General features: G+C 40.9%; 3 protein-coding genes, 1 long non-coding RNA gene and 1 pseudogene across 5 annotated transcripts in view; 4 read left to right on the plus strand and 1 right to left on the minus strand.

Moving 5' to 3' along the window:
* The window catches only part of LOC145479668 (uncharacterized), a 252,955-nt gene that overhangs the window by 206,746 nt on the left and 21,209 nt on the right, over positions 1–25,000 (plus strand). The gene's annotated exons all lie outside the window — the stretch shown is intronic.
* On the plus strand, positions 1,913–3,795 carry LOC145479711 (uncharacterized; annotated as a pseudogene).
* Positions 4,876–19,983, plus strand: LOC145473976 (uncharacterized). The gene is made up of 11 exons (XM_081455094.1): positions 4,876–5,246; positions 5,900–6,943; positions 7,242–7,487; positions 7,966–8,118; positions 9,266–9,679; positions 11,452–12,834; positions 13,309–13,554; positions 13,794–13,844; positions 16,367–16,612; positions 17,196–19,217; positions 19,795–19,983. Exons 1-11 carry the CDS (start codon positions 5,048–5,050, stop codon positions 19,881–19,883), a joined length of 6,093 nt encoding a protein of 2,030 aa, XP_081311220.1. The 5' UTR covers positions 4,876–5,047; the 3' UTR covers positions 19,884–19,983.
* The window catches only part of LOC145479724 (uncharacterized), a 14,369-nt gene continuing 12,106 nt past the window's right edge, over positions 22,738–25,000 (plus strand). Inside the window, exon 1 of the long non-coding RNA XR_014048452.1 lies at positions 22,738–22,940. This is a non-coding gene — a long non-coding RNA (uncharacterized LOC145479724). The remainder of the gene's footprint in view (positions 22,941–25,000) is intronic.
* LOC145479715 (uncharacterized) overlaps positions 24,569–25,000 on the minus strand; it is a 3,527-nt gene continuing 3,095 nt past the window's right edge. The window contains exon 2 of the mRNA XM_081458153.1: positions 24,569–25,000. This exon is cut by the window's right edge and continues 1,640 nt beyond it. The gene's annotated coding sequence lies outside the window, so the exon portion shown is untranslated.

Below are 25,000 nucleotides of genomic sequence, written 5' to 3' on the forward strand. Positions count from 1 at the left end.
ACTGTTCCCTATCTCAAATAAATTTATTTGTGTACAGTGCAGTATGTAGCAGCAATATTGACAAACGGCAAAAGCTGTTCCATTGAGTAACGCCTCCTGAAAAGACAAAACCGCGTTTAAACCGATCGAGAATTTTTTTTTTTAGGCTGAATTAACCAGCGATCGACCAGAGAACTGCCTGGCAAATGCTATAAACTTATGTAGATCTAGGCTGTACCGACAAGAATCCGAATAACTAAGTAAGGCGTAATAAGTTGGGGAGAACCTTAATTCTGTAAAGCTCTCTTGATTAAATAACGTTGAGAATCGAAGTCGCAACGAACAGCAGAGAATAATAGCGCTGTCTCCAAAAGTCCTTCATCGATCGACAACTGCTTTCAACACGGTAAAGCACAGGTGACCCAAGCGTAATATAAGAGCTTGTACGGAGATCTGTGGCTAAAATATAAGAGTTTGTATGGAGATCAGGAGTTGACATTAAATTCGTTCAATGTATGTGTAATTTACAGAATAAAGACTCTTGAACATTCAATGGTGTCATTTTTCTCATCCTGGAGAGTTTAAACGAGATTTAAGCGAATTTTGAAAAATTTGTCCTATGGTGTTATAATAAGAGACAAGGTAAGAAACTTCGGCCAGTTTGACGACAAAACACTCTTTGGAAACGAGTCAAATTTGCACACAAAAAGAGCATTTACTCACACTATTTCTCACTGAACTCACAACGTAAGGCCTGTAGTTTCTCTCTATGCAATCTAATGAATCACACCTTTAGCTTTCACCGTGATAGCTGGACAAAAAATTGAAATATGACGGCCAAAATAGCGGAAATTGATGCTTAACGACGCTAAGTTAATCAGTTTGCCGTCGTCAACCTGGGAACGTGGTCAATTATCACCTCAGGGGTGGAGGGCACGAGATTGACGACAGAGAAGAAACTTGGTCCTTCATTAAATCAACTAAAAGTGCAACAATTACACAAACTGCAGGAACGGCTCTGTTCTTCTTCGCAAGGTCCAAACTTAATTCTCTCAAACGATCCGGGTCACGCAGGAGCTCAGTTCGCGTCCGTAAGTAAACAAACACGTATTGGTCGGATAAATAGCCTTCCACTACTTAAGTTGGAAAGACCATATTCAATTGCTTTCATACAATTCATATCCTTAAGTATGTCGGCGAACAAAAGCTAAATAAAAAAGATTTTTGCTTTGAGTGTTGTGTTGTTGATCGCGCGCGACGTCATTACGTATAGTCAGTACTTGTTTGTTCATTGGTTAATGTGTATTTAGGTGACCGGTGGAAAAATCGGCCGGTAAAATTTGGCGCGCTGCGAGTGGGGAAAGTACTTTTCAACGGCGAAACCGACAGGCCAGGGAAGAATTATTGGAAAGGACTTTGAAAGGAAGAATTATTGGAAAGTCTAGGCCGGAATTACCTTAATTTTCACGGGCCAAACAAACCATTTAGATATGGAATTCACCGTGAGCATAACCCTCTTTTCTAGAGGCTCTTATTTGTGGAGTTATTCGTATACTAGAAGAGTTACAAATTCTCCTTTTTATCTTGGGCCAGTTCGTCATATAATAAGGAAAAAATCGATTTTTACCAAAGGTGAAAAATGCTTTGTCGAATGGTGTGACGAAACAACTTTGGAAGAGGGAGACGCGTCCAAGATAAACTTTCCGCAGGCATTTGCGCAACCCAGTTGTAAGGTAAGGTAAGGTAAGGTAACTTTATTTTAAGTCGTAAACGTAGGGAGTGGTTGCCCTATCTCCCGAGCCAGAAGCTCATGACAAAAACGCACGACTATTACAATAACATTGCTACTTACAATAACTATATTCGCTAAGATAAATTCAGAATCAATTAATTATAAAATATTCCTAAAAGCAACTAGTCTAAATATTAAAAATTTGAGTTAGAAAATACAGTTCATACACTGACACCCTACAAACTCCACACCATTCAAACGAAAACGGAATTGTGCCAGAGTTGTCGAGGATTTGGTGATAGCTGGTAACTGGTTCCACACGTGGGCAACCTTATACAGAAAGGAGTTGTGCATGACAAGGCTGTTATATGGTGGCTATACAACATTTAAGTTAGTACCTCATAAATTATAGTTATTTATCCTAGGTGTAAAAGACTGAGAAATATAATTTGGGCTATCCAGTCTAAACCACTTAAAAATAAATGAGCGATTGTATAATATGTCTTTGCTCTTTTCAAAGATTTAGATATTCCCAGAAGTAGCGGGCAACAATATTCAATATGCGGTAACACGTAGGCTTAAAAATAGAGAGATCATAACGTCAGATGGACCTAGGAAAATTCCGGAAAATAATCTATCATAGCCCCAGACCTCGGATGGAGATCTAGGAATAAAGCCCCTCCATTTGAGGTCTGGCGCTATGATGGAAACCAGCTTATACCTGGAGTTGTATCATCGTGCTGCATGTCACCAAATGCATAGTACGCCTGGTATTGTGATGGAATCAAGAAAGAAGAGGGAAACAAAAATTGCTGTTTGCCGATTTCTTCACCTGGTAGCTATGGTGTGGAGGTGCATAGTGGTGAACAAAAGAAGACATCGGAGCCACTTTTGGTTTCCAATTTGAGTGATTTGGGATCTTCAAGTTTCTCTGCTGCCGACACAAGTCCCAACGAGAACGTCACTCAGTTGCCTGTAGTGAAAAAGGAAGAGATAAAGTTCTCAGCTAAAGACGAAGTTGGCCGCGGTTCTTTTGGCGTTGTTTACAAAGAGACATGGACCGGAACCAAAGTTGTATTGAAGCATGGGAAAATACGAAACCCCAGGCGTCTTCGGTCAGTCATGGAAACAATGGTACGAATTTACAGCATGGTTCGCCACCCAGACATCGTCCAACTGTGGCAATTTCATAGTTGACGAGCTCAATTTATCTGGTCTCCGAACCTATCAAGAAGCGCAATTTGGAGGAATTACTCTTCAGCCATGATGGAAACTCTGAAACATTTACCATTCAAAGCTGTAACAAGCTCAATGTGGAAAGCAAATTTGCGTAGCTGTTGCCTACTTGCATAATTTGAAACTTCCACTGGTTCACAGGGACATAAAACCTGCCAATGGGCTGGTGCCCAAGACAACACACATAACTAAGCTACGTGACATAGGTTCGAGCAAGTTGAAGTCAGTGCAGTCCCTCAGTCAGACCACTAGCACAGGTATTCCAGGAACTCCTTCTTATATGGCTCCCAAATGTCTGCATGTGAGAAAGAAAGCCACGGTCCATTCAGATGTCTGGTCATTAGCATGCACGCTAGTTGAACTTTTCACGGAGAAGGACTGCCGGGAACAACCGTTGGAAGACAAGAAAGCGACCGCTGGAAAGGAAAGTGATGGTTTCGCTAGATAGCTACGTTTAAGACACTAATTGCTGTTACGAAAAAGAAAGAATGTCCTCGCTCACAAGAGTCCCTACCAACCACGATGGCTGCTTCCCTTCAGAAAGAGAGTGCATTTCGCAAACTCTCCTACTGGTACTCGTGGACAGACTTTCATCCAGGCTTTCCAGGCCTCCTCCGTTATTGTATAGGGGTTCTTGTGTTAGCTTATCTAACGTCTATCGAGTTATGGATGCACTTGGCAGTTACCAGAGCAGTAGAGAAGATCGAGAGCCCAGGCCCTAATTCGTGCTCTTCAAACTCCCGCATACATAGATAGTCTCAGGCTAAGCATGAATCAATTGTTAACTGAAGGTGAGAAGACGCGTTAAGCTTTATTTTAGACAGAGTGAAAGGCGTTACACATCTCCCAGAACCTCACCACTTTTTCCAAGAGGTCGGGTGTTTTCCGGCCGTCCCACCACGGGGTGACAAGCTGTGCCTTTTGTTTGGCAAGGCTCATATTATATCAAGTTGCTTCTCTCAGGCCTTGTGTATCGAAGTTCTTCGAAACAGGCGTGTTTTTCCCCATCTGAATGATTGGAACTGACGTACTGTTCGTAGTATCGGTAGTAATTAGTTACCTTCTATTGATGTCGTCTACAATAAGAACTAGTAAAAACTGCTTCTAGTATTTCTTGCATATTGTGCTCATCCTAATGGAGGCATCTAAGATTCGACTCGTCTAGGTATCTCTTATTTACTACCCCGGCAGCCTACCGACAACTGAGTGAGAAAAAGAATATCCTTTGTTGTTTGCTGCATATCCAGTCCCAACACAAGCATGTAGTTATGAGCCAAATAACCTACCCTCAGTCCCGAGGGGTTTCTGTATGGTCTATGCGTGGACGCTATATCTGAAAGAAGTGTTAAAGAGTCTGTCATCAGTGTATTACTGCAGAACCTTGGACGGCGGCGAACTGCAGACATATAGCTCTTATTAACCCTGCTCGTAACTCTAATGCTAAAATCATCCCTAAATCTAACCCTGTGTTATGGTAAGCCGTTTAATAAGTCAGTAGAAGAATAGAGAGGTTTGCTTTTCTGGCTTGTTATTACAGTAAACAGCAAAGCACAGCACAGCCAAGTGCGATGACGAACGTGATAAAAAGGTCGCACTGGTGTCAGTACAGGAAGAAAATGGTTGCTTGGCCATTACGTAATGGAAATTAAGGCCTTGGGTTTTTCCCAAATCAGTAAACCAGCGCGAAGGAATGCATCTTATCGTGTATGATTTGATTTCCCGTTCTTGTTTTCGGTTAACGAGACACTAGTGACTGGGGCATTTCCGACTTTCCTTCCCAAACGGAAAAAGAAGAGTAGCTCTGTAGGTTGTCTACTATTTCGAAAGCAATTTCTTGAGGTTTTGGCGATAAGCACAAGTGGTTTTCGATGACCTTTCGAACAAATCTTTTATGAAGCGGTGACCGATTTCACTTTGTCATGCATGTCAAATTGGTAACCAATGAAATGTCTCTCATAGCGTCATAAAAAGGGGCTTCCCCGATTTCCGAGAATCGAAAGTACTAGGAAACGCTTAGGTTGCACCTCTGTCTGCCCCATGTCAACTTCGTGAATCTTCTTAAGAATATATTACCATCGCGCAGAAAGCGAAAACATCGCCATGTCACAATCTAAAGCGAAATATCATAGACTCCATCTCGATGAAGTGACTGATGGCACGTCCCATAAGAAACACAATGGTAACAAAATGGTCAGCTGGTCCAAGGCAACACTCGTCTTGGTGTTTATTTCGGCTCTGATTTTACTTCTCATAATTGCAGGCTTAATTGTGTTTGCCAATCAATCTCGTGACAAGGAAGGTAGGTACATGCAGCATTGCTATGGCCTTGTGTTCAGAGCTACCATAATTGTTCTAGCTATTGTCCATGATGGTGAGTCAAGAAAAATAGAATGCTTCGCTCGGCACATTCTGCAGACATTTATGCATCTCCTATTTTACATGTTTATTAAATAAGACTTCTGGTGAAACGTATAAAATCACAACATATGCTGATAGTAATCATTATTTGCTTCCACTGGAACCGGAGTAGAGAAGCGACTTGCTATTGTAAAACATGAAAGTGACGAGCGTACTTACCTTAGAGTAGCTTCGTGGATCCGGTACTCTTTAACGATATGCTAAGCTGCGTGTGCGATCGGTGTATGACATTTGCAGACTGCAGGCCGCAGACGTTTTATTTATACAGCATTCTCGTTTCCATTACCCAGAGCTAACCGTAAACAGGCTAACTACAACGAAATTGTGCGAGTGACAAACTCCTCGATTGCTTTGAATATACACATGGTGCTTTCACCTTTCCAACCCTGTCAAGGAAAGATTTCTTCTAGCTGTTTTTTTTTTAAGACGAACGTTAATTCTCTGCATGCAGAACACTTAGACAAACCATCTAGGTATCATTTCAGTCTCATTGGTTTCTTAAAATCTTTTATTCTCTATTATCGTCCATAACAGGTGAAAACGACAGCACAAGTTTTGCCGCGTCAGTCGACTGCAGACAGATGCCACTTTGTGACTCCAACTCAACCTGTACAGCTGAATTCAGCAGAGACAAAAATCGTTACAGTTGTGTTTGTAACACTGGCTTTAAAAGAAATGGTTCTATTTATGCAGATAGCACGCCATGTCAGGATCTTAATGAGTGCAAAGACAATATGCACAATTGTAGTGTTCATGCACTCTGCAATAACACCATTGGCTCTTATGAATGTAAGTGTCTCCCAGGATTTTATGGAAATGGCATATCATGTGAAGATCTCGATGAGTGCAAAGGCAATATACACAATTGCAGTATTTATGCACACTGCAGTAACACCATTGGTTCTTATGATTGTAATTGTCTGGAAGGATTCCATGGAGATGGCATCTCATGTCAGGATGTTGATGAGTGTAAGGATAATATGCTCAATTGCAGTGTTCATGCATTCTGCAATAACACCATTGGATCCTATAGTTGTACTTGTCTCCCTGGATTCAAATTCGATGGATTGTCGTGCAATGACATCAATGAATGTAAAACGAAGATGCACAACTGCGATGCTCATGCATTCTGTAAAAACACTATCGGTTCGTACGACTGTAACTGTCGCCCAGGTTTCATGGGGAAGGGAGGGTCATGCCATGACATCGATGAATGCAAGGATGGAACGCACAAGTGTCACACAAACGCACAATGTACAAACAGTGAAGGCTCTCATGAATGCACCTGCAATTCTGGGTTTCGCGGTGATGGTCAAGTGTGCCAAGATATTGACGAATGTCTGGATGGATCACATGACTGCAATTCGCATGCAACTTGTTGGAACACTGATGGTTCCTATTCGTGTTCGTGCGATGACGGTTTCCGTGGTGATGGTCGTGTTTGCTTTGACATCGATGAATGCAGAGATGAAAGTCATGTCTGTGATGCTCATGCCAGCTGTGTTAACAAGCCTGGTTCTTACAGCTGCTCCTGCAAAAAAGGCTACAACGGAGATGGACGATTAGGATACTGTAACGGTAAGTACTGGATCTCATTGATATCGTTGATATCGTTGATATCGTTTTCATAGTTTTCCTCTTGCATGATTTATGGTAAACAAATTTGTAACCAATGTGTAGTGCCAGGGCTTCAGATGATCGCACGGCTTTTACTTAAGTCACGTTTACAGGATTGAGTGGTGTTTGAAAGTTTTTTTTTCTGTTTCTATTGTTTGGATTTTAATATTGTTTGATATATCATGATATATATATTTCGAACGCACAAATTTCGAAACTGCAGATAAAATAACGATCAAACTAACTCATATTTCTTTAGACATCAATGAATGCAGAGATGAAACGAACAGATGCCACGTGAAGGCGCGTTGCATTAACACGCAAGGCTCTTACACCTGTAGCTGCAATTCCGGTTTCCATGGTGACGGATTGGTATGTAGTGATATAGATGAGTGCGCAGGGGGTGTCCACGACTGCCATCGAAAAGCGAAGTGTATCAATACAATAGGATCATATCGCTGTTCTTGTTTAAATGGATATCACGGAAATGGCAAGCAGTGTAAAAGTAAGCAAGTCATTCAGGTCATTTACGTTACCTTATACATTTATTGCGGTAAAGCATACAGCGGCCTCAGTTCCGCAACAGAAATAACAAATAATGACTACATATTTATTTAAGAAGGGTAAAGATTTAAACAAGACAAGATTAGTAAGACATTTGGCATATACCCAGCGTAAGTATAAGAGTGCACGTTGATTCCCCTACCGTGAGTGATTCTCTCCAAGCCTTTACCTGAATTGGTGATAATATTATATACCGTTTCTTTTTTTTTTTTTTACGTCTTCCTCGATATGGGGAATGTAGAATACTTTTCGAGGTTTGTCTAGTTTTTCATCGCATTTCATTTATTATCTTGCGATTTGGATGCATGGGCAGTGTAATTACACGGAAGCAAACCACGTTTTTCGAATTCAGGTTTGGAGAGTAGATGAATGTAGTTTTTTCTCAAGGTTCCTCATATTGGCCTTTTTTTCTTTTGCAGCTCCCTCTGCCGCAAACCAAGCACAAACAATAAACAAACAAACCAACCACCAAGTACCTCCCAACAGAGCGTTTCTTCCCATTATTATTATTGCCTCTGTGTTTGGGTTTATTATTATTATTGCTTTTATTTTTTGTTTTGTGTTATGTTGCTGTATGTAAATACTTCGAAGAGACTATAGATTTTCCAGTCATTACTCTGTAACTAGCTCATTCCGTTGTATCGTTAGTCAGTATTTTCTATTGATCTCGTCTAAAATTAGAACTGGTGAAAACTACGTACTACTCGTGTTCTTGACAGATTTCACTGATCCCAAAAGAAGCATATAAGAATCGAGCTTAAGAAATCCGAGCTGTACTGATAGTAAACCAGGGATTCGTCATTTCCTACACTCGCAGCGTAAGATTTGTGTGAGACCAAAATATCTATTCTGTTTTTTTATTATTTTAATTCAAGCTTAGTCCCAACACAAGAATAAAGTTATTAAACAAGTAACTGACCCTCAGATATGGTCTATGGAGGGAGGATCCGCCCGAAAGAGTTGCCGGTAATTAGTCCGGTTGGAGGTTAATAAAAGAGTCGGTCTGTGTAAGACACAGAACGCAGGCTGCCTACTGCAGCGGACACAGACGGCAGACTGTGTATTGGAGAGGACTGCTGACTAACCCTAACTCGTCGTAATATTGGCCGTAAATAACCTTAGACTACCATTACAATATCCCTGTAACACTAGTATTGGCCCTGAACAAACCCGTCTCCGCAAGTTATGATAAACGCTCCATGCTCAGTAGAAGACGAGAGACGTTTACTTATCTGTTATTAATGTAAGAGCACAGCACATCCTTCGCTTGCACTGCAACTAAATTAAGTTGGATGACGTGATAAAGGAAGGTCATTGATGTCACTTGGGAAGCTCACTGTTCACGTCGCCTGACCATTGAATGATGGAAAGGGTTTTCTTCTCACAAATCAGCAAACCAACCGAAAGCAATGAAACTTATAATTAATTACCGTTTATAATTCGGTTTCTCGTTCTTGTTCTCCGTTGATGAGAGACGGAAATCGGACGTCCTTCCTTTCCGAATGGAAAAAAGAAAAATACCTCTGGAGGCAGATTCACTTGACTGCAGTTTCCGAACGAATTTTCCTGAAAACTAAATGTATGTTCCATTTGACTTTCAATCGAAGTTTCCTGAGTTTTTGGCTAAATGGTAAAAAGCATATCTGGTTTCCGATAACCTTTCGAACATATTTTTGATGATCACTTCGTTATCCACGTAATGTCTGATTGGCAACCAATCAAAAGTCGTTTCTTCATATAAAGGGGCTTCCCCGAATTCCGAGAATCGAAAGTACTTAGAAACGCTTAGGTTGCATTTCAGTGAGTTGTCTATGAACAGGCTTGAACCTTTGTTTGTGAATCTTGCTAAGAATACCTTAACAACGAAAGAAGAACAGATCAGTATGTCACAATCTCCAGCGAAATATCATAATCTCAATCGTCCCGATGAAGTGACTGATGCCACATCCTATAAGAAACACACAAGTAAGAAACTGTCGATCGTGCCAAAGATCAAAGAATTGATGATGAAGTGGAATAAAGCCATCTCCAGAGAGAAACTGATGGCGATTATGGCACTTTTGGTAGTGTTCCTGATTGTGTTAGCGGTGTGTTTTGTTCTCATATTTGAGATCTCCACTACTTGCAAGGAAGGTAGGTAAATGCAGTAATGGTAAACATTATAAAGAAAGTTACTACAAATATCAGGTTGTGTTCTAGTGCATGTTTAGCGCTGCTATGATATTAATGATCCTGTTACGCAGTCGACGAGTCGCGCAAATAAAATGCTCCGTTCAGCGCAGTGAAGCATTTCTGCGTCACATATAAAATAACAGGGGCTCCAGCGAATCGTTTTGGTAAATTATCTGTTCGGAAGGCCTTTGATTGCCACTGATTTTCTTAAGAGAGTTATCATCCGGAACTTTCGCGATATGAGAAATTTAATGCTTGTTGTTTCCGATTGATGGAAGTGTCGTTTTGGGAACCGCGAATTTAAGTCAGCTATGATTTTTGGAAAGGCAAAAAGACCAAAGGTTTTCGGGAAAAGGAAAAAAGGGCCCTAAATTCGAGAAGACTCAAGTTACCCTAATGCATCAAATCATAACATTTATTATTTGTTATTATTATATTTGCTTTTGATCTGGGACGGAGTGACAACGCGACATTCACTGCTTTGTAAAACTGTCGCGACGTGGACGATGAAGGTTGCGCGGTTGGTTATATGAGGAATAGCTTCGTCGATCCTGCAAGATGCGAGCCTGCAAGCAGGACACTGATAATGAATACCTCCAACAATACGCAAGGCAAACAGGAAAATCGAGGCACTTGCATCGCTAAAAATTTGGAATTTTTTTAATGCTCAAACGTTTTCGTAAGAGGCTAGGCATTAAAAGAATAAATCAATATGAAAGAAGCTTTATTCTCAGATATTGTCCCTGTCAGAAGTTTAGTCTGGCAAAAGCGGTCATCCCAAAACGCAGACCATGCATGCAGACTGCAGACCGCAGACCGCAGACTGCGGACTGTGCAGACCATGCAGACTGTACAGACTGAGTACTTTTTTTTCTTATTCTTGTTTTTGCATTTGCTTTTGACTTGCATTTTTTTGGTTCTCGCCACAAAATAGCGTTCAATTATATCTCAGAGTGTTTGTTCTTATGACCTTTTATGCATAGGCGCTAGGCCGCGCAACCTCGGTACGTGACTGTTGATTCAATAAGCGAACGCGCTATAGACTTTGTAAGGGAAACTCCCTTTAGTTCAAAATATAATTAAGTAACGTTATTTTAAAATGTAAAAATAAACTTCACTTGTAATGTAGTGTCACACGTAAGATGTGCATTTTCTACTCTTGGTGTACCAAATGTAATTCCAAATGGTTGTTGGAACGTTACCACGATCACGCCAAAAAAGCCGAGTGCATGTAAAGATTACAGAAAACCGAATATCATTTGAAATTCTCAGCGCAGTACGGTTGCCGTGATGAGTTGATGTGATGGTAAATTTATCTGGCCTTGTGACGGTGGGTTTTTTTTTTTGGCGATTTAGACTAAGACTGGTCCCTCTTTCGCCTAGTCCGTCGAGCGTGACGCAAAAGCAAGCTTGGCGGAAATAATTCGCGCGGAAATATTTTTTCGAGGTTTATTTACGGTCACGCTCTTATGATTGTACTTGTCTTCGTTCCATGGAGATGGCATTTCATGTCATAATAATGACGAGTGCAATGACAGCATGTACAATTACAGTGTTTATGCACACCACAATAACACTAATAGTTCTTACAATTGTACTTGTCTTGTTGGATTCCATGGAGATGGCATGTCTTGCCGGGATAGCGATGAGTGCAAAAGGTAATATGTACAATTGCAGTGTTTATGCACACTGTAATAATACCATTGTATCTTATGAATGTGCTTGTTTTGAAGGATTCCATGGAGATGGCATGTCACGTCAGGATGTTGATGAGTGCAAAGACAATGTCCACAATTGTAGTGTTCACGCACTGTGCCATGACACTATTGGTTTCTATGATTGTACCTGTCTTGAAGGATTCCATGGAGATGGCAAGTCATGTCAGGATGTTGATGAATGCAAAGATCATGTCCACAATTGCAGTATTTATGCATGCTGCAATAACACCGTTGGCTCTTATGATTGCACTTGTCTCGAAGGATTCTATGGAGATGGCAAGTCATGCCAAGATGTTGATGAGTGCAAAGACAATGTCCACAATTGCAGCGTTTATGCACTCTGCAATAACACTATTGGCTCTTATCATTGTACCTGTCTTGAAGGATTCCATGGAGATGGCAAGTCATGTCAGGATATTGATGAGTGCAAATACAATGTGCACAATTGCAGTGTCCATGCACACTGCAATAACACTATTGGCTCCTATCATTGCACCTGTCTTGAAGGTTTCCATGGAGATGGCAAGTCATGTCAGGATATTGATGAGTGCAAAGACAATATGCACAATTGCAGTGTCCATGCACACTGCAATAACACTATTGGCTCCTATCATTGTACCTGTCTTGAAGGATTCCATGGAGATGGCGTGTCATGTCAAGATGTTAATGAGTGCAACGGCAATGGGCACAATTGCAGTATTTATGCGCTCTGCAATAACACTATTGGCTCCTATGATTGTACTTGCCTTGAAGGATTCCGGGGAGATGGCATATCTTGTCAAGATGTTAATGAGTGCAACGGCAATGGGCACAATTGCAGTATTTATGCACTCTGCAATAACACTATTGGCTCCTATGATTGTACTTGCCTTGAAGGATTCCAGGGAGATGGCATATCTTGTCAGGATATTGATGAGTGCAATAACAATATGGACAATTGCAGTGTTCATGCACTCTGCAATAACAGTATTGGCTTTTATTATTGTACCTGTCTACCGGGTTTTAGAGGAAATGGCTGGTCTTGCCATGACATCGATGAATGCAAGGATGGTACTCACAAGTGCCACACACAAGCAGCATGTGCAAATACTGAAGGTTCTCATGAATGCAGCTGTATTTCTGGGTTTCGTGGTGATGGTCGAGTGTGTCGAGATATCGACGAATGTCTGGATGGATCACATGACTGCAGTTCGCATGCAACTTGTAAGAACACTGTGGGCTCCTATTCATGTTCATGCAATGATGGTTTCCATGGCAATGGTCGTTTATGCTCTGACGTCAATGAGTGCAGCGTTGGAAGTCATCTCTGTGATGCTCACGCCACCTGTGTTAACAAGCTTGGTTCTTACAGCTGCTTCTGCAGAAAAGGCTACACCGGCAATGGAAGATATTGCAACGGTAAGTATTGGATCAGCAATTTAAGTTTCATTGCTTTCCTGTTCACTGTTTTTCCCCTGTGTGATTTATGCCAAACAAATACGTCTCCAGTGTAAAAGGTATGAAGTATTAGGGTTTTAAAGTAATCACTGATATTTTGGAGAGAAAAGCTTTAATTTTACTAATTATAAAGACAAGTTTATAAAATCGAATTGTTTTTGAAAGCCTTTTTTATAAATGTTTGTATTGTAGATTAGTTATCTAGATATTAACTCATTAGGTTTTAATTTTGTTTTATACACGTTTCGAACTTTAAAGATATCGAAAATTTAATTAATTTTAATTTAATTTAATATTTTATAACTCAAACGTCATCTGTAATTACCACAAATTCTCTAAGGCTGTAGACTGAGCAAAAAATAAGTTAGGACTTCAATGAAGATAAGTACTAAAATAACGAGCGTACTAACGACGATTTAACATACTTTTGTTTAGACATTAATGAATGCAGAGATGGAACAGACAGATGTAGCTGGAACGCTCGTTGCATTAACACACAGGGCTCTTACACTTGTGGCTGTGATGCAGGTTTCTATGGTGATGGGATGTCATGTAGTGATTTAGATGAGTGCGCACGGGGTGCGCACGATTGTCATCCCAAAGCTGTGTGCAGTAATACTTGGGGATCATATCAGTGTTCCTGTTTAAAAGGATATTACGGAAATGGCAAACAGTGTAAAGGTAAGCAAGTCATTCAGATTCATTAACGTTAATGGCCTCAGTACCACAACAGAAAAGGTAACAACATCAGATTGCTCCGTTCCCTCAATGAGCAGCTGACTGTATTTACACAGAGGTAAAAGATAAGATTCATGACAATGTAACTGTACAGATAGCGAACCAGGTTTGGCAGGTTTGGGAGAATAGAAGATTGTAGTTTGTTTTTCGCAAGTTTTTCATATTATTTTTATCTTTTGCAGCTTCCTCTGCCACAAATCAACAAGTGCTTCTCGACATATTTTTTCTTTTTAGTATGAGTATTGCTTTTAGTCTATTGTTCTGTATGTAACAACTTCGAAGAGAGTATAGATGTTACATAAAGTACTCTTTAAAGTGTTTCAATAGTTCATTAAAAAAGATTGAAAGTAAATTTTTAATTTACATTCCGACCGAAGTTGATCAAAGACCCAGACTTTTTTGTTTTCTACATTTATACTTTAGTTGTAAAAGAAAGTGAAAACAAAACAGAAATTCTTAGGTTATCAAAAGCAATGGATGCTGACCTCGATGTCAGTGTTTTCATTTTATTTTAGTTTGAGGCATATAGCTAATGCAACCACTATGATAGTTTAATATGACTATCAAACACTGTTAAAGAAAGTTAAATGCTGTCATTCTGCCAGGTTTCGTTGGGCATTAGTTTACAGCCATTCCTTTCTGTAGAGGTGAACAATTTTAATAGGATGCCATTTTCTAAAGAATAACTGAATCTTATACAGGCCTATATGTACATGAAACGAAGACTACATTTCGTAATTAATCAGCGAATATTTATGACTTTGATTTCAACTTGTAGCTATTGACTTCTGGAGGTTTTACTTGTAATTATTTATTACCAAATAGCTAGTGTTTTCTTCCTCCCTCTTTTTTTGTTTTGTTCTTTTCTCGTTTTAGAGCTGTGTAGCCAATAATCTGTAATTTTAAACTGATATCAAATACGCTCCTCAGTATCTTTTGCCGGTTCCCGGTTTTTTTAATGACGTTTGTAAATATTTGTTTGAAAAAGGTAATAAAATTGTTCTTGTTGTTGTTGCTGTTGTGTTTGTTTTTGTTGTTGTTAAACTTAAGATTCGCCACTAGAGAAGTGCAAAGACTTCGTAAATTATAAAACAGAATAATTTAAAAAATAGGTTTACGAGTTTGGGAGAACGAGAAAAGTTGTAGTGGAGCATGTTAGTAAAATCTTTTCAATTCCGAAACTAAAGAACGAAAGTGGATTTCGCAAACTCTCCTACTGGTACACGTGGACAGACTTTCATCGCGGCTTTCCAGGCCTCCTGCGCTAAGTTATAGGGGTTCTTGTGTTAGAAGTACGTCTAACAAGTTATGGATGCGTTTGGCATTTAATAGCAGAGCAGTAGAGAAGCTGGAGAGCCAAGCCCCTAATTTGTGCTCTTCAAACTCCTGCATACACAGATAGTCACAGGCTAAGCATGAATCAATTAAATTGTTAATTCGAAGATGAGAACATACGTTAAACTTTATTTTAGACAGAGTAAAAGGTGTTACAAATCTACCAGAACCTCAGCTCTGTTTCGCAAGACGCCGGGTGTTTTCCGACCATCCCATCACGGGGTGACAAGCTGTGTCTTTTGTTTGGCAAGGCTTATATCATATCTAGTTGCTGCTCTCAGGCGTTGTGTATCAAAGTTCTCCCAAACAGGCGTGTTCTTCCCCATCTGAATGATCTGGACTGACCTACTGTTCGTAGTATCGTTAGTAATTAGTTACCTCCTGTTGATGTCGTCTACAATTAGAATCGCTAAAAACTGCTACTAATATTTCTTGCACATTGTGCTGATCCTAATGGAGGCATCTAAGATTCGACTCGTATAGGTATCTCTTATTTACTAACCAAGCAGCCCGCTGAAAACTGAGTGAGACAAAGAATATCCGTTGTTGTTTGTTGCACATCCAGTCCAAAACAAAAATATAGTTATGAGCCAAATAACCTACCCTCAGTCCCGAGGAGGTACTGTATGGTCTATACGTGGACGCTATATCTGAGTCTTAAAGAGTCTGTCATCAGTGTATTACTGCAGACCCTTGGACGGCGGTGGACTGCAGACATATAGCTCTTATTAACCCTGCACGTAACTCTAATGCTAATATCATCCCTAAATCCAACCCTATGTTACGGTAAGTCGTTTAGTAAGTCAGTAGAAGGATAGAGAGGTTTGCTTTTCTGGCTAGTTATTACAGTAAAGAGCACAGCACAGCCAAGAGCGATGACGAACGTGTTAAAAAGGTCACATGGCTGCCAGCACAGGAAGGAACTGATCGCCTGACCATTAAGTAATGGAAATTAAGGCCTTGGGTTTTTCCCAAATCAGTAAATCAGCTCGAAGTAATGGATCTTATCGTGTATGATTTGATTTCCCGTTCTTGTTTTCGGTTTGTGAGAGACTCGAGACTGGGACATTTCCGACTTTCCTTCCCAAACGGAAAAAGAAGAGCAGCTCAGTGGGTTGTCTAATATTTCAACAGAAATTTCTTGAGGTTTTGGCGGTAAGCATAATTGGTTTCCGCTGACCTTTCGAACAAATCTTTTATGAAGCGGTGACCGATTTCACCCTGTCATGCATGTTGAATTGGTAACCAATGAAATGTCTTGTCGTCATATAAAGGTGGCTTCCCCGATTTCCGAGAATCGAAAGTAGTGGGAAACGCTTAGGTTGCACCTCTGTCTGCTGCATGTCAACTTCGTGAATCATCTGAAGAAAATGTTAGCATCGTACAGAAAGTGAACACATTACTATGTCACAATCTAAAGCGAAATATCATAGACTCCATCTCGATGAAGTGACTGATGGCACGTCCTATGAGAAACGCACTAGTAACAAACTCTCGATCGTCAGCTACTCCGAGGCAACACCCGTCTTGGTGTTTATTTTGGCTGTGATTCTTCTCATAATTGTGATGGCCAATCAATCTCGTGACAAGGAAGGTAGGTATATGCAGCATTGCTATGGCCTTGTGTTCAGTGCTGCCATAATTGTTCTAGCTATTGTCTATGATGGTGAGTCAAGAAAAATAGAATACTTCGCTTGGCACATTCTGCAGACATTTATGAATCTCTTATTTTACATGTTTATTAAATAAGACTGCTAGCTGGTGAAGTGTATAAAATCACAACATATGCTGATAATAATCATTATTTGCTTCCACTGGAATCGGAGTAGTGAAGCGACTTGCTATTGTAAAACGTAAAAGTGACGAGTGTGGTTACGGTACCTTAGAGTAGCTTCGTGGATCCGGTACTCTTTAACGATATGTTAAGCTGCGTGTGCGATCGGTGTATGACATTTGCAGACCGCAGACGTTTTAACTAACATCGCATTCTCGTTTCCATTACCGAGAGCTAACCGTAAACAGGCTAACCACAACGAAATTGTGCGAGTGACAAACTCCTCGATTGCTTTGAATATACACATGGCGCCTTTACCTTTCCAACCCCGTCAAGGAAAGATTTCTTCTAGCTGTTTTTTTTTAAGACGAACGTTAATTCTCTGCATGCATAACACTTAGATAAACCATCTAAGTTTCATTTCAGTCTCAGTGATTTCCTAAAATCTTTCATTCTGTACTATCGTCCATGACAGTTGAAAACGACAGCACAAGTTTTGCCGCGTCAGTTGACTGCAGACAGATGCCACTTTGTGACTCCAACTCAACCTGTACAGCTGAATTCAGTAGAGACAAAAATCGTTACATTTGTGTTTGTAACACTGGCTTTAAAAGAAACGGTTCCATTTATGCAGATGGCATGCCATGTCAGGATCTTAATGAGTGCAAAGGCAATATGCACAACTGTAGTGTTCATGCACTCTGCAATAACACCATTGGCTCTTATGATTGTACTTGTGTTCAAGGGTTCCATGGAGATGGCATAACATGTGAAGATCTCGATGAGTGCAAAGGCAATATGCACAATTGCAGTATTTATGCACACTGCAATAACACCATTGGTTCTTATGATTGTAATTGTCTTGAAGGGTTTCATGGAGATGGCTTGTCATGTCAGGATGTTGATGAGTGCAAGGATAATATGCACAATTGCAGTATTTATGCACTCTGCAACAACACTATTGGCTATTATAATTGTACTTGTCTCGAAGGATTCCATGGGGATGGCATGTCATGTCAGGATATTGATGAATGCAAAGGTACTCTGCACAACTGCAGTGCTCATGCATTTTGCAATAACACTATTGGCTCCTATGACTGTACTTGCCTCCCAGGATTCAAAGGAGATGGATTGTCGTGTGATGACAGCAATGAGTGTAAAACGAATACACACAACTGCAATGGGTATGCTGTCTGCAAAAACACAATTGGCTCCTATGACTGTACGTGTCGCCCAGGATTCAAAGGAGATGGATTGTCGTGTGATGACATCAATGAGTGTAAAACGACTACACACAACTGCAACGCGCATGCGATCTGCAAAAACACCATTGGCTCCTATGACTGTACGTGTCACCCAGGATTCAAAGGAGATGGATTGTCGTGTGATGACATCAATGAGTGTAAAACGACTACACACAACTGCAATGCGCATGCGATCTGCAAAAACACCATTGGCTCCTATGACTGTACGTGTCGCCCAGGATTCAAAGGAGATGGATTGTCGTGTGATGACATCAATGAGTGTAAAACGACTACACACAACTGCAACGCGCATGCGATCTGCAAAAACACCATTGGCTCCTATGACTGTACGTGTCGCCCAGGATTCAAAGGAGATGGATTGTCGTGTGATGACATCAATGAGTGTAAAACGACTACACACAACTGCAATGCGCATGCAATCTGCAAAAACACAATTGGCTCCTATGACTGTACGTGTCGCCCAGGATTCAAAGGAGATGGATTGTCGTGTGATGACATCAGTGAGTGTAAAACGACTACACACAACTGCAATGCGCATGCGATCTGCAAAAACACCATTGGCTCCTATGACTGTACGTGTCGCCCAGGATTCAAAGGAGATGGATTGTCGTGTGATGACATCAATGAGTGTAAAACGACTACACACAACTGCAATGCGCATGCGATCTGCAAAAACACCATTGGCTCCTATGACTGTACGTGTCGCCCAGGATTCAAAGGAGATGGATTGTCGTGTGATGACATCAATGAGTGTAAAACGACTACACACAACTGCAATGCGCATGCGATCTGCAAAAACACCATTGGCTCCTATGACTGTACGTGTCGCCCAGGATTCAAAGGAGATGGATTGTCGTGTGATGACATCAATGAGTGTAAAACGACTACACACAACTGCAATGCGCATGCAATCTGCAAAAACACAATTGGCTCCTATGACTGTACGTGTCGCCCAGGATTCAAAGGAGATGGATTTTCGTGTGATGACATCAATGAGTGTAAAACGACTACACACAACTGCAATGCGCATGCGATCTGCAAAAACACCATTGGCTCCTATGACTGTACGTGTCACCCAGGATTCAAAGGAGATGGATTGTCGTGTGATGACGTCAATGAGTGTAGCGAAAGAAATCATCTCTGTGACGCTTATGCAAGTTGTGTTAACAAGCCTGGTTCTTACACCTGCGCCTGCAGAAAAGGCTACACTGGAAACGGAAGATATTGTAAAGGTAAGTGTTGAATCATCAATTAGTTTCGTTAAATTGTCTCCAGTATATTGCCAAGGCTTGAGATAATCAGTTAGTGGTACTCGCGGCTTTTGGAGGAACAATGCTAATTTTATTTAAGACATATTGACATACGGAATAGACAGACATCATGAGTGGTAGCGACAACAAATTCTCTAAGATCTCAGTTTTGAGCTAAAATTGGGTGGAACCTGATTCACAAGAGGTACTTAAACAAAAAAGGATAGTAAACGTTTAAAACTAGGTTGAATTCAAGGGAAGTCCAAATCTGCGTGAGACAGTTGGCACATCTTCAGTCTGCGTGCAAATGTACATATTGATTTCCTGGGGGTGATTCTCTCCAGGTAATTTCCTAAATTGGTAATAATTACAATATTATATACCTTTTTTTTCAGTGTTGTGTCTTGTCCCATGTCCACTCTCTACTTTTTATTGTATTTCTGTCAGTATTGACTTGTGATAAGATAGACAATGCTAATTGTGCATGCAGCAAAACAGACTGGAGAATAACAGGTTACAAGTTTTTTCTTGAGCTCTCTCATATTATCTTTTTTTGCAGCTTCCTCAGCCAGAAACCACCAATTGACTCTCAACAGAGTTACTCTTCTTACTGTTGTCACTGTTTTTGTGCGATGGTTTTGTATGTAAAAGCTTCGAAGAAATTGTCGACATCCACATATGACTCTGCAAATAGACACTTCAAAACTTGAAAGTTATATTATAATTGAGATTCCGACAATAGTTGTATCTCCCCAATTGTAAAAAAAGGATTGTAGCGTAACTTTTAATTTTTTCGTTTATACTTCAATTGTAAAAAACAGACTGAACACAAAAAATTCTTAGGTTATCAGAACCACTACATGGTGACCTCAATTCCTTTTTATTTTAACACTAATACGACTAGTAAAGACTAGTGGAGAAGGGTAAATGATGTAAGTCTTCCATTTTTAAGTTTCTCGAATTGATAAGGATAGTCAAGTTATTTGGTAGTCCAAATAAGGAGCTATTTTCAATGTTACAATCATGCCCGATCTAGCGAGACTGCACCACAACTCAATGGATGCACGCTCGTATCGACCTGAGGTCCATAGATAAGAATTAGTGAGAGTAGATTTTGTCGCCTTTAAAGGCCATATAATAAAGGCAATATTTCCTTGCGGTTTGTTGCAAAACAGTGGTGCATTGCAAGCTGAAAAGCTTCGTTGTGCGTATTAATACACGCGTGTTGGAGGTTGCGGTGCCTAACATGTTGTTTTAAAGTTTACAGAGCGGAATAAGTTTTACTCTGTGCAAGATGTTGCTGAAACGTGCGACACTAGTAATTATACTTACACCAACACTTCTACACCTGCAATACAACAATTTGGCGCGACATCTGCAAGAATATGCTGCCCTTTAGAAGAAATTGTTTTCGTCCGCTCGACGCAGGAAAATCTTTGTTAATTTTGAAAATAAAGCATAATGAAGGCCTCCCTAACTCTTCTGTTGGAGTGGATTTTCTAACCCTAGAGAGCATTAACAAAGACAACGAAAACAGAGCTTATCTAGTTTTGTAAATATATCGAAGGCTTAAATAAATGTACTACTCCTTTAAAAAAAGTCATTTTGCGTTGTATCGATCTCTGCTTTTATATTGTTCACTTTCTATGATACGCCCGATTAGATCACTATTGAGCCAAAGTATACCATGCTTGTTTAAACATTTCAAATGGAACAAATTCTAGCGAACAGAAATGCGAATCTAGCCCGGACACTGTTAAAGAATAACAATATTTAAAGACAAAGGAAACCACCTCAGCCCTGACTGATATTCACTCAAGTCGTCTATCCTGGTCGAGTTGGGATTTGGAAATGTTGGTTTTCCTGGAGAGAGAAAACCAGAGTACTCAGAGATAAAACCCTCGCAGCAAGGCAAGAACCAATAAGAAAATCAATCTACAATTAACACCCGGCCGGAATCGAACCCGGGCCCTATTGGTGGAAGGCAAGTGTTCTTCTCGCCACTATGCCATCCCCAGCTTCCCCGGGCCCTGTCGTTATGTCATATGTGCGTCTATCGAGGAATGGTTGCTTTTGGGAGTTTGCAGAGCACTAAAGAAGCTTAAGTTGCTCGCGATCGACTTAGCTTTTCTTCTTCTTTAAACCCCTGCATGCATCTATACCGCGTACTTAACAAAGAGATTCCATGTTGCTATGCGTCTGTTCAGTAATAGATCACAGATGACGTCAAATGTGGCAAGAAAAAAAAAGTGGCACACGAGAGACTTGAGAGAACTTGAGAGTCGCGACTTGCGTTTACTTGCAAGGAAACTTGTGAGTCCGTTTGGCCACCCAACGCAAGTCTCAGCTCTACGCAAGTTCAACGTCATTACCGACAGTTCACTTGCTATCCCCGCAGAAACCAGATATCATGATTATAGCACGGACACTTCGCTCGACCCGGTCCAATACCCATGCAGTGATTTTTACTAGAACAGGGTACTCGTTAAAAGCGAGTCACTTATCAAAAACCCAAGATTACATCAGTTTGTGGACTGGGGTGAGGCTAAATCGCGTGGGTGGGTGGGTCGTGCGTCGTGGGTCGTGCGTGAAGATAACGCAAGATCTTATCATATAGGTCCAACTGATCCTGTTTAAGTCTATATATCGGGACCGAGCCGAATAACAAAACTTGAAACTTGAAAATTTTCCAAGTTTTATTTGAGAGCCATCCTCATGGATCCGTCCAATATTTCCGCGAGTTTGATACGGATTCTTATAACTTCGCAGATTTCTCAACTTCGGCCTGGTACATCGAGCGGCGAGGCGGACTTTTTCTTTTAATGAAAAAAAATCGGAAAAGCGCGACATCGATGCTTTCTGGGACAGCTCAGGAGCAGCTACTTCCCTCAAATTCAGTCAATGTAATTCGCTGTCCAGTATCTTTGCTTTGCTATTTATAAAATTAATTGTTCGGGATTCAATTTTTAAGAGAATCATTTGCCACGGAATTTCCATTCAAACGCTGTAATTTCTGATGCGCGTTGCCCGCCCGTCTATTAAAGATTGTTCCAGTGTAATTTTGTTTGCAATCTACAGGTAATATAAGTTGTAGTGTTTAAGATCTTACAAAAGAACAGAATGAAATCGAACGAGTGAGTGTAAACATTGAATAAAGATTGAACCAGTGCCGAGAGAATTTTCTGAAAACCGACAAGATGGCTTTCAAAACCGTGATAAGGTCTATTCCCGCGTTCTAATGTACCAATTCGACGATGTCGCACTTTCCCAATTCTTTTCATATGAAGCAAAAAATTAGCCGCTTTCGATTTATATCGAGCTAGCAGGAACATCTGAACCATTTAGAGCTATAATAAAATCTTGCATTATTTTCACGCACGGCCCACGGTGCACCCACCCACGCCGATTAGACAATCTTGGTGTAAGTTTGGTGTAAGTGAGAAATGGAGCGTGAAACGCGGCCTAAAAAGTCTGGAACGAGCGTGGAGCTGCGTGGGTGGGATGCAGGAGGATTGCAAACTGATTCGTGAAACTTCCGCCTTTTGAAATGACACTGCTTTTTGCTCTGCTCTGACAAACCACTGAAGCTACTTTGAGCAGCGAAAGCGAAGAAAAATTCCTCAGCAACAGATTGAATCAATGGCTTGATTTGTCGTGGTCCTTACACGTGAGGCGAGTGAGCGAGTATCGCGTCCAGACCCGTGAGTGAGTCGAGTGTTTTCGTTTGTTTAGACTGTTCAGGGATTACGATTACGATGATGTTTTGAGAACTTCACAGTGCAAGGCTAGTTGCAGGGCCACTTTGGTAGACGTACGTATTGTTAACTACTCCGGATGGCAAAAGTTTTATTGCTTGAACACACACACTAATAATGAATGAAATGCCGAGCTAAACTTACAAGTTTTTATACTTATGTAAATCTTAGAAAGTTCCAGAAGCGTCTCTGCATATATTTGGGCTTGCGGGACAATGCATACTAATTATCAAACACTCTGCATTACGACTATACCTGAAAGGTGACAGAATAAATAGAACTACATAAGCTGATTATGTAACATCTCCCCTCTAATTGAAAATAGCTTAAGGCCTTAACTGAAATGCTGAAACTAAATTGTCTCTATAAGTCTTTTAGGTCTTGCAATCACACGTCTTGGTCGTTCACTGCTGGTGCTCTCGTCACGCTTTACACTCTCGGCAGTATCGGAACAGTCTCTTGAGCTGGACGAATGAAGCAACGATTTCTCACTAACTGGGCACCATTAGTAGTTTCGACACTGTACGATCTCGGTTGAGACGCTACTGGCGTTTTGGTAACGGTTGCTGGGGTCCATTGGTTACACTGGGGGTGAACTTGTACGTACACTCTCTGATTCTGTGGCAGTGAAGGTAGATCCCTTGCAGTCTTGTAGTGCTCGCACATTTTGTCCTTGTCTTTCACCATTTTTAGGTGTTGGCTGAGGAGACACTCTGGATAGTGCGCCAGCTACGACATTATCCTTTCCTTTCAGGTATTCAATGCTCACATCATACTGGGATAGTCTCAGCAATAGCCTCTGAAGGCGTGGTGAGTTAGACACTATGGATTTCTTCCACACGCTGACCAATGACTTGTGATCTGTTTGCACCGCCGCTGTGTATCCATACACATAATGATGAAATCTTTCAAGGGCAAAGACGACACTGAGGAGGGGGACGTAAGGGGGGTCCAAAAACCGCAAAACCGCGTGAAAAAAAACATAAAAAACCGCAATACCGCATGGAAATTTACCAAAATACCGAAACCGTAGTTACAAATGTGCTACGGTGCCGTCATGATTACTTCTAGCTGTGGAACTAATATAAGTGCGCTCGCGCACGCACGAATACTGCTGAGTTACCCAATTGAAAAACATCGATGTTTACGACCTCAACACTGGAAACCACTCGAATGTTACACAACGCAAGCTTTCCGCGACCTAATTGTTTGGTGAAAATTCGTCAAGATGCTAGTTTTCAAGCTCAAATATCCCGAATACGAGCTCGGAACTTCCATTTTATGTCGCAATTTGACTGAATCAACCTTAAATTTCATTTAAAATTTTCCAAGAAGAATTTTGAATGACCCGAAGACAACGTTGTCAGCCCCATGAAGTGCTCAGTAAAGCAAACGATTGTTGAAGCGTATAACTCTCCAGAAGCCAGTTCTTTGATCCCAGAAGAAACGTCGCTGAGCTTCCAATCTCTCCTTGAAGTAACATCGTCTCTTCCCGATCATCCTTATAACCACTTCTTCTTGCTCGGCAGACATTGTCCCGCACGAGGCCATGGCAAATACTGTAGGAAATCCGAGCGAAAGATTCCCAGCCCAGAAAGTCAACCAGTCGACTTATCATTGGATAAAATGGTTAATCGTACCAATTATTAACTGGAAAAGGCGGAAATTACAAACAGCAAAGCTTGCCTGCACAACAATGGACCCTTGTAAAACATAAACAAGAGATCAAAAGTCATCGGAAGCGTCAGGATCCGAGTAATAACTGTCATAACTGGAAAGCGCAGACGGCTGCAGACTCTTTTTTACCGATTACCGCGATCGAAAATTTATGAAAACCGCAAACCGCTTAGTCTTATTAAACCGCAATACCGCAGGTTAAAATAAAGATTTCCGCAAAACCGCATCACCGCAAACCCTCACGCCTCCCTCACTGAGCAACTCTCGCTCAATGTTCGAGTAACGTTGTTCTGTCTCGGTGAGGGTTCTTGATGCGTAGATCATAGGCTTACC

The sequence above is a fragment of the Orbicella franksi genome, chromosome 2, assembly GCF_964199315.1.
Source record: "Orbicella franksi chromosome 2, jaOrbFran1.1, whole genome shotgun sequence".
Lineage (NCBI taxonomy): Eukaryota > Metazoa > Cnidaria > Anthozoa > Scleractinia > Merulinidae > Orbicella > Orbicella franksi.